This window comes from Sus scrofa, chromosome 15 (genome assembly GCF_054392235.1).
Source record: "Sus scrofa isolate SSC_HxYL_T2T_F1_AM1 chromosome 15, Sscrofa_HxYL_maternal_Yorkshire_Landrace_v2.0, whole genome shotgun sequence".
Classification (NCBI taxonomy): domain Eukaryota; kingdom Metazoa; phylum Chordata; class Mammalia; order Artiodactyla; family Suidae; genus Sus; species Sus scrofa.
The window spans coordinates 145,675,540-145,690,829 of NC_139397.1; the positions used below are offsets into that span (position 1 = coordinate 145,675,540).

The 15,290-nt window shown below is 40.3% G+C and overlaps 1 protein-coding gene across 20 annotated transcripts in view; it reads left to right on the plus strand.

Moving 5' to 3' along the window:
- The window catches only part of SP100 (SP100 nuclear body protein), an 80,316-nt gene that overhangs the window by 38,050 nt on the left and 26,976 nt on the right, over nt 1-15,290 (plus strand). For 8 of the 20 annotated variants that reach the window (XR_014830206.1, XM_021075662.2, XM_021075665.2 and 5 more), the window contains 2 exons: nt 24-107; nt 3,088-3,141. Coding sequence is in view for 17 of the 20 variants with exons in the window: in XM_021075662.2 (XP_020931321.1) it covers nt 24-107; nt 3,088-3,141 (138 nt within the window). In the remaining 3 variants the exon portion in view is untranslated. Of the gene's footprint in view, nt 1-23; nt 108-3,087; nt 3,485-4,094; nt 4,369-11,567; nt 11,815-15,290 lie in introns of those variants that run through there. The other 12 variants (XM_021075663.2, XM_085000660.1, XM_085000663.1 and 9 more) reach the window with 8 other exon arrangements.

Below are 15,290 nucleotides of genomic sequence, written 5' to 3' on the forward strand. Positions count from 1 at the left end.
AGGAAGTTTCTTTCTTTCTGCAGGGATGGCCTCTAGTGACTCTTCAGAATTGAGTGATGAAGGTGCATCTCGGAAACCATACACTTCATTCCTAGAAAATGGGTCAGGTAAAGAAGAGTAGGATGCCAAGCCTTGGCCTGCAGAATGTCAGGAATCTGAAGGATGCTAAGTTTCAGTTACCCAAGATTAAAAAGCTTTGGGGATGTAACATACAGCGGTGTGATGATGGTTAAAACTACTGTATTACACATGTGAAATTTGCTAGGATGGGCTGATCTTGAGGGCCTTAATCACAAAAGAAAAGAAAAGAAAAGAAAGGGCAGGAGGGAGGGAAAGGAAGGGAGAAAATGGTAAATGTGAGAGGTGATGAGTATGTTATTAAGTGTAATTGTGGCAACTATTTCACAATGTAAATGCGTATCAAAACACCAGGTTGTACACCTCAAATATATATATAATTTTTATTTGTCAGCTATACCTCAATAAATCTGGGATGGAGGAAAACCAACATTATAAAGCTTCCAAAAGAAAGGTTAAGAGAGTATCTTAGCAACCCTGTAGTTATACAGTATTTTTTCCCCTTTGATCATGTTATTTTATTCATTAGAGTACTATTGCACTGCAGTGTTGTGTCAATTTCTGATTATAGCATAGTGACCCAGTCATCCAAATATATGTATACATATATATATATATATATATATATATATATATATATATATACACCCATTCTTTTTTTCATATTCTCTTCATCATGGTCTATCCCAAGAGATTGGATCTGGTTCCCTGTGCTTTTACGGTAGCACTTCGTTGCTTATCCACTCTAAACGTAATAGTTTGTATCTAGCAACCCAAAGTCCCGTCCACCCCACTTCCTCAATATTTCTTCACAGCCAGATGTCCTTTGATTTTCTTGAGGATGAGTTAAATTCTGCTTCATGTGACCTCCAAAGCCACCTGCCTGAGGCTCCTGCTTCGCTCTCCACCCTCCTCATTGCCTCTCATTCTTTCACTCCGTGCTCAGACATCCTCAGCTCCTTTTGGTGCCTTGCATTTGCCGAATCCAGACCTTCACACATGCTTCTCCATCCATTTGGGGCTATTCTCTTGCCCACTTTTCTCCCTGCCTTGGTTAACTCCCGCTTCTATGATAACTCCTTGGGAACAGGTTCCCCATCTCAAACTAGGCTAGTTCTTCCTGTCTTCAGCACGCCCAGAGGATCCTGAACAGTCTGTGTCCTGACACTCTCCATGTTTCCAAATATTCACTCCCAGCGTGTCAGTTCCCTGGTTGCTCACTAGACTGACAAACACGAATGCTTCATGAACCCTGTGCCCTGTGTTACCATCAGCATTCACTAGCGTCTGGCCATGAGAGAAACTTGGTGCACTTGTTGAATGAATAGAAAAGAATGTCCACTTTCAGTATTCCAACATTTGGAAATTTATCTGACAAAAATTAGTTAATTATAGTATTTGTTTGAGAATATTTATTATATTATTATTTTTTAGGGCCACACCTTTAGCATATGGAAGTTCCCAGTCTAGGGGTCTAATCAGAGCTGCAGCTACTGGCCTATGCCACAGCCACAGCAATGCGGGATCCGAGTCAAGTCTGCAAACTATGTCACAGTTCAGGGCAACACCAGATCCTTGACCCACAGAACAGGGCCGAGGATTGAACCCCCATCTTCATGGATACTTGTCAGATTCTTTACCACTGAGCCGCAATGGAAGCTCCTTAAATTGTTTTAACAAGTAAATTATATGTGTATGCAAATGTAAATATAATAAACAAGTTTCTGGAAAAGAATAGCATCACAGAAAAGTAAATACAAACATACATAAAAATGTCATCAGTGAATGGGTAGGAGAGAAATATAAAGAAAAAAATAAATAAACGAAGATACAGATTTGGGGCAAAGAGGAAAAGAGAAAACAGAAAAATCAGATTAAAAGAAAGGGACAAAGACAGTGAGGAGAAAAAGAGGAAAAAGAGATTTCAGAGGTAGAGACACCCCGTGATGTAAGTGTCAGGGAAACTGGAGCAGAACAGAGAGGGTACAGAAGAAAATTCTTTACAAATCACAAAGTAGGAGCAGCGATCCAAGGATTTGAGAAGGGTCCCTGTGTCATGTGCTTTTCAAAAAAGTATGTCAAGGGGCCAAGAAGCAGGGACTGAAAGTAGCCAAGTGTTGGCATAATGGGCAAGGCCACCCAAGGTCTTAGGGTAGAGGTGGTGCAACAGACACCATAGCCCTCGGGGAGCTGTGGGAGGTGGTCAAGGTTCAAGGAGAACACCCAGAAGCTCACACCAAGGGTGGGCATGTTATGGAGGGAAAGATCCCAGAGTTTGGGCCTCGGGGTGTCAGGAGTCTGAAATCAGAGCTCCCATTCCTTTGCACTTGACCTGACCATACTTTGACAAGGAATACATCCAGTCCAGGTCAGAATCCCGTTCTCTGCGTTTGTTTGACCTAACCCTTCCCTAACTGCAGGAAGCCAAGCGATCATTCCTTCCTAAAGTCATGTTTAACAGAATGGGTCTTACTGATTATACATGGACAACATAGTTAAATACACTGGTAAAAATGGCACTGCTTGTTTACTGTATTGGCATATCAATACTAAGAGGTTGGACTTATGTAGTGACTTCACCTTTGTCCATAGAGCAAAGGTATCCAAGTATTCGTCTGCTGGAAGATAACAGTACCTCTTTGTCACAACCTAGGACAAGCTTCAAAAGACAAATAAATGGCCCTGCTGCCTCTCAGGAAAAAAAAAAAAGTAGCCCTCAGATAACTATTCTCAAACTCAGCATATAGCATATGGTTTTGAAGGATGCCCATTAGCATATTATTGATTTATATGGTGATTTCTCATTAGCTTTTGCAAGTAAGATCTTATTTAATCTTCGTTAAAAAAATGTAAAGCCTGAAGAGGATTTTTGTTGCTATCCCTGTTTCATGAAGGAGGAAACTGATGCACATGAGTAACATAGGGGTTTGTCAAAGTTTTTACCATTTTTTTACAGTTTTATTGTTCCAAAAACTTTATGGTTTCTGATCACCACCTGTTACTTTCCAGATACCTCGGATTCGGAAAGCAATTCTACTTTGGGAAAACACAGTGGGAAAAGAAGTAAGAATGCATAAGAATTTACTTGAATTTTATTTACAGACAAACTGTATTTTAATGCAAAAATTTATTATTGTCTATAATTTAATAGGACAAAAAATAATACCTTTTAAAATAACCATTTTTTTTTCAAAATGCAGATATTTTCACATTGCCTTTTATTCTGATTTAAAAATATATGTCTTATAAACATTTGTATATGTCTTTCCAGAAGTTTTCTTTGCATGTATTAACACATTTGGAATGTCATTTTATTTATCTAAATAGGGCATTTCTATGAATACTTCATTTTCTTGCTTTTGAAACTATATCATACCTAGAAAATAAAACTATTTGGCATTTGAAATTGAACTATAAAAAGTCTTATTTAAGGGATGTTTTAACATGTGCTATTTTCATTTTTAGTGTGGCTGAGTATTTTTCATTTGTTCTTTGGTCATTTGTTTTTCATCTTCATAGAACTCTTTTTCATAAAATGCTGGGTCAGTGTTTCCTATAGTGATGTTTATCTTTTTTATTATGCTGAAATAATATAGAAATTTTTATATGATATGTATACATTAAATTCTATTCCTATATGTTCCTAATATTTTGCCCCATTATCTGCTCTTCTTTGAGATTTGTTAATGGACTATTTTGTCCTAAAGAATTTGTAAAATTTTAGGCAGTCAAATTTGTTAGCTTTTTTTTCTCTAATTCTTTGGTTTCCTATCATGTTTATAGTAGCCCCCCCCAGCTGATGATTTTAAAGAATATTGTTCTATATTTTATTCTAGAGTGTTTGAAGTATCTGATGATTTCTAATGCTTATAACCCCATGAGTTTTCCCTCTGTGTGTATATGTGAGGTGAGAATTTTAAAAATGTTCCCTGAAAATGGTGATTGAAATCATCTATTACATCATGATTTCAATCACCGTTTTCATCAAAGAGTGCCTTTATCTGTCTCTGTATTAGCTTTTCTTTTACAATCAGAGGGGCTGCAGAAGAGAAAGGAAAGCTCAGAAGTAGCACCAGTCTGATGACTCACTGGGGGTGAATTTTACAATCAACACGAGAAGACCCCCCCCAACTTCCTTCCCAAGTTCATTCAAACTTCTGATTAGAAATGCATTTAAGGAGTTCCCGTCATGGCTCAGCGGAAAATGAATCCAACCGGTATTCCTGAGGCCAGTTTGATCCCTGGCCTCGCTCAGTGTGTTAAGGATCCGGGGTTGCCAGGAGCTGTGGGGTAAGTCACAGATGCGGCTCAGATCAGATCCCAAGTTGCTATGGCTGTGGCGTAGGCCCACAGCTATAGCTCCAATTCATGCCCTAGCCTGGGAACTTCCATATGCCATGCTCACATGCGGCCCTAAAAAGACAAAAACAAAAACAAAAAAGAACTGCATTCAAGGAGTTTCCTGGTGGCTCAGCAGGTTAAGGATCTGATAGCAAACTCAAGTTTGCTCTGCTCACCACATGATAGGCCAATAAATTCAGAGGCAAGCTGTTGGGACAAGGAATAACAACTGTAATCAGAAAGCTGGCAGATGGAGAAGATGGCAGACTAGTGTCTCAAAAAACCATCTTCCCTCAGTCCAAATTGAGGCTCTTTTTATACAGAGAAATGGGAGGGGGGTCAACGGTCACTCACTGTCATTTGCTTGGGGGAAGGGTTCACTACCATGCTGACCAGTGGCTGAGCAGGGCCACTAAAAGTTGCTCACTAACGGTTGCTCTTGTACAACTCCCCACTGTCAATGTCCATTCCACAATCTCGTGGGCAAAGGGGCAATGATTTTTCTGGCTACTTCCTGCCCAACATGGGTGATGAGGAGGTGATCATGGAATGGAATTGATCAGCCTCGTGCTGGGAATATTAAGTAACACAACTTTCCTCTTTCTTTATCCACAACTATTTAAACTTGGTAAAATGCCTGCTACAATGAAATTCTAATCTTTGTACTTTTCAAAGAGCAACCATATGTCTTCTAAGGGTTCACACACCCATTGCTCTCTAAGCCTCTCAGGAGTTGGGTCATTTTCTGATGTCAGTGGGGCTACTTTGAAGGCATGATGCATCCATGGCTTTACTCCAGCTAACCTGACAGAGGAGTGTGTGGTAAGTAATACCACGTGGGGTCCCATCCACCTTGCAATCAGCTGGTGCTCAGGCCCTTGTTCTTTCCAGGTTTTAAGGAGGAATCAGTCTCCAGGTTAGAAATGATATAAGCCTAACTCAGTTGGATATGCAGACCTATTGGAAGAAAACTCATAAACAGAGATTAGTATAGTGACCAGTTTTAACATAACTGTCAACTGCTAGATCTTTCAGAGCATTATAGATTCCCCCACTGGAGCAGACACCTGGAGTAGCCTACCATACAATATTTCAAAGGGGCTTCATTTGAGCCTGCTTCTAGGAAAGCAGACCCATAGCACTCTGACCCATAGCAGGGCAATAGGCAAGGCCTTATTCCAAGTTGGTCTCTTGACATATTTTAGCAATGTTCCTCTTTAATGTGTGATTCATTTTCTCAGTCTTTCCTGTTGATTGTGGTCTCCAGGAAGGATGTAGGTTCTTCATAGACTGGGGAGAAAGAGCTCTGCCTCCCTTTCTGGGGTGTCCATGTGTGCCATCTGTAGGCTCAAAGCATGCTCTGGTGGGACTCTGATGTCAAGCTCTTCTGGCAAAAAAGTTACTTAAGCATCTAATTTATGAAAGTGATCTCAGCCCAGAAGAGGGAATTGACCTTCTGGCGTATATAAGAAACTGTGTTTCAGGGTGAGGTCCCCTAATGGTATTCTGGAGGTTGTAAGAAAAAATGACCTTGTACTACTGCAGAAACTCCCATAACGGGGATGGACTGGGGTGTTTTCTGTGCCACCTTGGTGTTTACCGCAGAGTATGCTGCCCCTGTATCTATCAGAAAGTCAATCAACTTGTCCCCCACTGTCAGAGTTACCCAGGGCCCCTGTGGGGAAATTGGGATTGGGACCCTCAAGTCCAAGGGAGTCCCCAGACCTTTTCATTCCTCATCAAAATGTTCCTCTCTGTCTACCATATGAGAGGCTCCCATCTTTCTTTGGTTGATTTTTGCCTTATTTTTCAGCCCAGGGCACCCCTTTTTCCAGTGCCCCTCCTCCCTACAATAAGCACATTGTTCCCTCCCCAATGGCGGCTCATCTCTCTTCAGGTTAATCACCTTCCAGGAAGCCAATGCTGCTGCCAGAAAAGTAGCATCCATCGTGCATCCTCTTGCTTCTGTCATTTTTCCCTGTTGTTGCACACTTTAAAAGCCACATCTACCAACTGAGAGGGGTTCATTTCAAATGCACCATCTAACACTTCTAATTTCCTTCTTATATCTGGGGCATGTTGCCCACTGAAACCCATATTTACCATTCTCATATTTTCAGGGCCTCAGTGCAGCATCTATAACCAAATAAAATCTTTCTAGAAACTCTAATGGATCCTCTTTAAGTTTTGGGTGTAGCTCCTGAATTTTGTTCAAGCGCCTTTGCCTATGCACCCCCCGTCAAAGACCCACTAAGATAAAACTTCCTATAATGCTCTAAATGGGGCATAGCTCCATTATTAGGATCCCTATCAGGCTCGGCATTGGGAACTGCCAGATTTGCTTCTGGGGTTCCATCTGGATCTGCTAGAAGAAGCTGGTGTGCTTCCTCCCTAGCATTATCAATGATCATCCTCCTTTTCATCCCAAGTAAGCATCATATCCATGAGAGTGTGAATGTCCACTCAAGAGGGATAGTGAATGGCAAAGACAGGGGTGAAAATTTCAGTCATACGGAAGTGGTCCTCTCAGTAAGCAGGGTTATGGTTTTTCCAGTTAAACAAATCTGAAGCTGAGAATGGCTTGTGCATCCATAGAAATCCAGCTGGTTGACCATCTTCATTAAGGCTTCCTGCAGGATACTGGCGCAAGGGAACTGCCCTGCTCTGGAAGTGGCTCCCAGTCCAAACTGGTTGCCCTCTTGGGTCTTAGATGGTGATACCAAACCAGGTGATACCAAACCTGTGCTCTGGGTTAGCATAGAACCTTCTAATTGACCCCCACAAGGAGGGGAAACAAGATGATAAATACGTCAGTGGCATGGGGGTGGTTGGAACAACCACTAGTGCAGCTTGCTCAGGTAATAGGGGAGATGAGTTGGCCAGAGGGGGGTTTAAAATTTGAAAATTTGCTCTTTCGAAAAGTTCTCATTTTCTCCCTCTCCCTCTTGCAGAACAGCTTTTCCCTTGGTTTTCCTTCCAGACTGCTATCCTGTAAGGCAGCAGCCTTCCAACTTCTTTTCTTCCTGATGCAATAGCATAAATGCTTCCACATACAGAAAATCATCTTTTTTACCTGTTCTTTCACAAAACAATTCTAACTGCAATGTCATATAATAATTAAGTGAGCCATTCAAGGGCCATTTCTCTTCTGATCCTAACATATATTGAGACCACACACTATTGCAATAGGGTATCATCTTTTTCTTAGTCATATGCCCACAGCTGTATTTTGCCCAATTATTTAAGATACACCCCAAAGGGATTTCCTTAGGGACAGATGGAGTACTTCCCATATTTTTAAAGTCCAGAACAACAAAACACAAAAAGCACAAGCAAATTCCAACACCAGAAGCACAAGTAGATTCCCTCATGGATGAATGCAAAACAAGACCCAATGAACCAGTTCAAAAAGCAAAAAAAGTAGAGTCCAACAGTTCCCCTTTCCAATAGGGTGTCCCTATCAAATGCAAAACGGCTTGGCCTTCCCTTAAAGGAAAAGCCCAAATCACGAGGGGAGAATGTTCCCAGCTATACACACCAGAGCGACTTACCCAACTGTATGGAACTGAAATGTCAATTCGCCTCTCCAACTGCCAAGTACTGGGGCAGCCAGTGCCACTTCAGGAAGTGTTGAAGGGAAGATCCTCAGGACAAATGGTCCCAGCAGCTTCTAGGACTTTACCTGACAATTCCCCAACCATGGCCACCTGGCCACATGCAGCAAGGCTCCTGGCTGACTCACCAAAAATTGATACCAAACCCATGTTCACTCTGCTCACCACGTGACAGGCCAATAAATTTGGAGATGATTTGTTGGGGCAAGGAATAACGACTTTAATTGGAAATAAGCAAACAAAAAGATAGCCGACTAGTATCTCAAAAAACCATCTTCCTTCAGTCTCAATTCAAGCTTCTCTTATATAGAGAAAGGAGATGGGGGGAGGGGCCAATGGTCACTCACTAACTGTCATTTGCTTGGGGGACGGCTCAATACAGTGCTGACCAGTGGCTGAGCAGGGCCACTAAAAGTTTCTCACTAACAGTTGCTCTCTGACAGATCTAGCATTGTCGCAGCTGTGGCTCAGTTCGCTGCTATGGTACAGACTTGATCCCTGCCCTGGGAACTTCTGCATGCTGTGGGGGCAGCCAAAACGGGAAAAAAAAAAAAAAGAAAGAAAATAGAAAGAAAGAAAAGCATTCAATTTGCAGATTGATTTGGGGAGACAGAGATTTCTACTCATTTATTCGTTTCATTTCATGTTTTTCCACCAAGAATTTTCTTACACTTTTAGTAAGAACTTTTTTTTTTTTTTTTTTTTGTCTTTTAGGGCCACACCTATCGCATATGGAGGTTCCCAGGCTAGAGGTCGAAACGGAGTTATAGCTACCAGCCTACACCATAGCCACAGCAATGCCAGATCCAAGCCATGTCTGAGACCTACACACAGTTCACTGGCAACGCCAGATCCCTAACCCCCTGAGCGAGGCCAAGGTTGGAACCTGCAGCCTCATGAATACTAGTTAGATTCATTTCCACTGAGCCATGATGGGACCTCCAAGAATGTTCTAAGATCTCTTATAAGCATTTATATTTTAGAGATACAGATATCACTTTAAAATATTATAGTGAAGCCCCAAATTATTGAGACAGCCAATGAGGATTAAGTTTCTTAGGAAACTGATTTCATAAGAAGTGATAACAATTTCCAGTGGTGGGGTATTTCAAGACCATTTTAGGTAACTTTTTCAAAGACAAGTTTGTATTACAGAGAACAGAACAAATTGATAATGGTTACAAACAGATATGTCTCTATATTTTATAAGACATCTTCTTAAGAAATTTCTCAATTTAACACTGTCAAATCAGATTATTTTTTTCATTTTTAATTTTTTGGAGAGTTCCCATTGTGGCTCAGTGGCAACGAACCCCAACTAGTATCCATGAGGATGAGGTTTCACCTTGCTCAGTGGGTTAAGGATCTGGCATTGACATAAGCTGCGGTGTAGGTCATAGGTGGGTCTTGGATCTAGTGTTGCTGTGGCTGTGGCATAGGCCCGCAGCTATAGCTCTGATTAAACCCCTAGACTGTGAACTTCCATATGCCACAGGTGCAGCCCTAAAAAAATTGTTTTAAATAAATAAATAAAATAATTTTTGACTGCACCTGTGGCATGTGGAAGTTCCCCGGGCCAGGGATCAAACCTGAACCACAGCAGCAACCCAGCAGTGACAGTGCCAGGTACTTAACCCGCTGCTCCACAAGGAAACTCCCCAAATCAGATTCTTTGTTAATTTTATGGAGCAGAATGCTCTCTCTCATTCTACAGCTGTGGGTTGAGGGGACGTTCCATCCATTTCTTTTGGTAATTCTTTATTAGCTATGAAAACTTAACATTTTAAAAATCCAGTCTCTGGAATCTGATTCCTTAACCTTATAAGAAACACAGGCCCACAGCACTTAATTTTGTTGGCATAATAGGGAAAGGGCTTAAAAAGGATTTTACCAAAAAACAGTAAAATAAGATGTATGTAGATTTTTCTACTATAGCTTCCCATCTTGTTGCTAAATCTGAATCAGCTTGAGATCCTTTATCTTTTTATTTTCAGACTTCCTTTCCCATCTTCTCCTAAATACATAATGTGAATGATTTGTTCAGTATTTATGTGAGGATGTTTAAGATACCTTCTTTAAGACTCTATCATATGATATTTTATAAGCTTTACTACCTATATGTTAATTATTATTTCCAGTATCATTAAAATACTTTCTTTTTTCCTTGATATCCAAATACTGAGGACCCTTCTTTATACACCTTCTATTTACCAGACCCCACCCCTATGGACCTCATCCACTTCCATTTTCTCTGCTCAACCCACCAATTTCATACTCAACCCTTCCACAACTTCTCTTTTCTGGAAAAATCAGACCACACCTATAATAATGGCTACTGGAATGTAGTCTTCCCTCCCACATGGTACCCATTTGGGCTGAAGATATACAAACAGACTTCAAAACTGCCCATTATTACTGGTGTAGCTTGGGAATTCAGCATAATAAGAGCGAAAAACAGATTTGAGAGGGATAGATATTACTCCAAAATAGAATTGTGGAAGGCTCAGCAGAGAAGCCAAGATTTTGAGAGACTTTGGCCAAGCTTAGGCTCATGCTAAAAACTGGGTAGAATTCCATTGGCTGCAGATGAAATTCCCATAGCTCATCCTATAAACCATGGCAGGATAATTCACAGTGACCCCTACTCCCACAGAAGGCAGTGAACCCAGAGCTTCCCTTTTTTTTTTTTAAGCTGTAAGTTTCATTCAGTGAGAGAGTTCAGGGTTTCATCTGCAAAGTAGCCCAGGGTTTGGTCACAGCCCTAGTTCCCAGTGATACCTGTGCTTGTTGTCACAGCCTCACAGTCTTAGTAACCTCAGGTGCTAAATGCAAGGTGGGACCCTTCATGTTTTTCCACCATGATGAAACAGAGAAGGACTAATTCCTCAGTGCTAGGCCAGTATTTATACCCCAAATGCTTAGAGTGATTTCCAACGCCAGCTGCCCTTGCCCCAGGTTATAAGTGCTAGCATCACAGGAATTCCTTCCTCCTGCTGTGTGGCAAGTAAGAAGAAACTCTACATTAGAAATAGTTAAGCTTCTGCATATTGATGCATTCAAGAATGGATTAGATGAGTAATTTAAATGAGTAAATTAGGGAGCTCAGCGGAAACGAATCCAATTAGGAAGCATAAGGTTGCGGGTTCGATCCCTGGCCTCACTCAATGGGTTAAGAATCCGGCATTGCCATGAGCTGTGGTGTAGGTTGCAGAAGCGGCTCAGATCTGACGTTGCTGTGGCTGTGGTGTAGGCCAGCAGCTATAGCTCTGATTAGTCCCCTCGTCTGGGAACCTCCATATGCCTCGGGTGCAGCCCTAAAAAAAAAAAAAAGACAAAAAAGACCAAAAAAAAATTAAAAATTAAAAAATAAAATAAACGAATAAATTAATTCTATCAGTTCATGAAAAGCTTAATCCAAACATATGATTGTATAAAATATGTATTTAAAGCAAAAAACAAGTATTAAAATAAAGGGAGGGATAAAGAAAGGTCAGGAAACTACAAATTAGAAGGCTGGTAATTTTCTGTTGTTAGTTCTTTGTCATAGGTGGTGATGTAATAATCAGTGATGTTGCCTAAGGAGGATTCTCTGCAGACCTCACCATGCGGGTGAGGCTGCCTCTACACTGCATGTTCCCAAGAGGACTGTACAGGTTGACTGCAAATGGGAACAGGTGCATCCAGCCACTTACATTTTTCACTGCTCTGCGTATCGCCATGAATGACCGTGAAAGTGCCATAAATATTGGTTTGAGGATTACAAGTAAATTTTAGTGAGTGGGTGAGTTCACAAACATGGACTCTGTGAACGATGAAAATTGGCTGTATATCTATATATTTTCATTCTTTCTAGAATTAGTGTTTTTTTTAATTAAATACTACACAGATTCCCAAATGCAATGTTTTATTACTGTTTTTTGCTAAATAGCCTTACGTTTGGATTTACATGTACTCTTTCACCCACGAGTTGTTTAAGAAAGGGTAAGAGAAAATGTATATTCTCTATTTCTATTTTCTAGGTATGGAGTTGAATATGTATCAATCATACCAACCTTGTTAAATGTATTACTTGGGCATTCATTTTCAACATTTTTATGTCTTTACTTGAGTCTGGTGTATGTGATTAAAAGTTGGGGGTAAGCTTTGTAAACCAATCTCAAAATATATACCTAAATGAGTTAAGCCCATTTACTTTTATCGTTAGGACCAAGGTGTTTGATCTTATTCCTGTCATATTAATTTATATCACATGCCCTAGTGTCTTGGATATTAAACATGTCAATACTTTGCCTTCTGTTTTCAATACATTTATGTGTATGTGTGTACTTGTGATACCTAGGAAGATGTGCATTTTTGTTGTAATGGTTACAGCCAGGCATATGACTGCTTAGCTGAGACTGAACTTCTCAACATTCCCGAGCCATGAGACTAAGTCCTAGCCAATGGCTTCCGAGCAGAAAAAAATATGAGCCACTTTTCAGTATTTCCCTTAAAAGAAATAAATGATTGAGCCCCTGTTTATTTCCCATATACCCATTGGTTAGGAGTATATACACCTTCTTATATCTACAAAGGTGTATTCTTTTGTTACAGTGATTACTCTCAGAATTACCTTATCCTTAAACCCACTGAGCGAGGCCAGGTGTCAAACCCGAATCTTCACGGAGACTGTGTTGGGTCCTTAACCTGCTGAGCCACAGTGGGAACTCCTCTGAGAATTACCTTTATGTCATACCTTTGGAACTCTCTTTAGACAGAACCTATTAATTTCCCACTCAGGATATTTATAAAGTTGGCATGTGTCCTATTTCTTTGTGCCTTCTCCTCTTCCACCCAGTTGAGACCATGATGTTCCCATTATGTTTACCTACCTCTATTAAATGAGCTTTATATTTACCCTTGATTTATCCAGATAATACCCTTTAACTCTTAACCATAAAGCAGACTTTGCTCTATCACCCATATTTCTCCCTTCTTTTCTTTTTCTTTTTTTTTTTTTTTTTTTTTTTTTGGTCTTTTTAGGGCCGCACCCGTGGCACATGGAGGTTCCCAGGCTAGGGGTCCAATCGGAGCTGCAGCTGCCGACCTACGCCACAGCCGCCGAAACACAGGATCTGAGCTGCGTCTGCGAACTACACCACAGCTCATGGCAATGCTGGATCCTTAACCTACTGAGCGAGGCCAGGGATAAAACCCACAACCTCATGGTTCCTAGTCAAATTCGTTAACCACTGCACCACAAAGGGAATCCCCAATTTTTTTTAATTATTACCTCATTTCTATATTGTCAGGACATACACATTTATCATTCTGGTCTATCACCTCATTCCCACTTTCATTTTCATCTTTTTATCAAAATTTTTCCAGTCCTGTCTTAATTTGCTAAAGTGGATGTCCTAATAGTTTTCTCAATAAGGACTCATAGAAACAGTTTTTTCCACAATTTTCCTATTTAGAAGTATTTGTTTTTATCATTTATACCTAAAAAGTAATTTTCTTGCTCTTTACTTCTAGAAGCATTTTGTAGGTATTTTTTCTCACTTTGCTGTGGCATTGAATGATGCTGTGGGAAATTCTACAGTCAACGATATCCCTCTCCCTTGAAAATGACCTTGTCTTTTTGCTTAGGCTGCCTACTTAATACTTTGCTTATCTTTCAAGCCCAGTGAGTTTTCCGGAATATATTTCAGGGTTGACTGGCATCAGTTTTCTCTGTTCCAATGTGAAAATGCATGTCCTTATGATATGTATATTCAATTTTTTAGTATAACTTCAGGAACCTTTTTCTTGAATTTTCCCTCAAGTATTTCTTCTGTTATTTTGATTTATTTACTGTCTTTCATTGATAGGGAAATCACTCACCTATTTCTTTAAACAGGAAAACCCAGAATCTTCTGCTCACATCCCACTGGCCAACGCTTAGTCACATGGCCAGAGCTACCTACAAGTGAGGCTGAGAAATACAATCTCTAGGCAGGCAGCCATGGGTCTGGCTGTAACTCTATTCCTATGGAAGAAAGAATCATTATGGGTAACAAACAGCAATCTGCCCACTTGTCCACTATGTTTTCAGACTAACTCACTGACTTCCTCAAATAAAGAGGAAATGTCAGACTCTCCATGGGTTCAAACCTAGCCTTCTTGTCACCTGAGGCCTTTGGTAATAAAAAGGAGCTGGAACTTGGATTTAGCACAGAGCTTTGTGGCCAGACCAGCTAGCCTTGAATGGGAAATGAGGGAGAAAATGTTAGGAAAGTTTGCTGCAACTAATGAGCACAGAATGAGAAGAAACAGACAAGAGAGAACTCGAATCAATTAAACAGAAGCCAGACTTATGGTATATTACATCAGACCTAAGCCTGAAAAAGAAAGTTATTTAAACCAAACACACACAATGCTGTGTTGGTGCCGTAGGGGATGAAAAAGATAAATGATGCTCTATTCTCTGGAATTTTCATTTTTATCTCACTCTTCCTTTTCTTTCTCTTCTTTGTCTCTCTTTTTCTCTTCCCTCTCCCATTCTACTTGTGTTTTTCCTGTACACTTTATTTCTTTTGTTCATTCTTTAACATCATAACATATAAAATACGGCTGTTGCATTTATATGGTCCTGCAGAAGTGGAAAGCTTTTTCATCTGGAGTTAAAATATTTTTGGATGTATTTTTTCCATTTCCAACAAACATAATTAAACATATCACTATACATTCAATATAAATAAACATATACATATATTTCTAGCATCTCTATCATTTTTTCTCCATGGTTATCTTTGTCATCTTGGTTATTTCCCTGGTTATACTTACCCAGCCCCAAGACTTTAATCCTCTGAGCTTTTGTGAAATCTCTCTGCCATACTCAATTTGTTGTAAATAGTTGGAAAAGGTACTCTAAGCATAAATTATATTTGCTCCTTCTCCTGCTTACTTCCTTGTCAAATCTGTTCTCTCAAATAGTTCTTTCCATACCCCAAGATAAAGTCTTAGATAAGCTCCAACATTGTCCTAGTCCTTTTCAGCAGCAGTGATAATCTCATTTGATATTAAAAAGACTGAATGGATATAATATACGCTGTGAGGGAGTCGGGTAAGGCCAGCCATGTCCCTCACCCACACGTCCTCTCTAACGCCATTCAGTATCTGCTGTTTTCAGCTAATTCAAGTTTGGGGAAGAGGGTGAGAAGATATGATAAGGAGCAAGAATGGCTCTCTTACAGTCGATCCTACATGTCTCCCAGAAATTGTAGATGCATGAGCCAC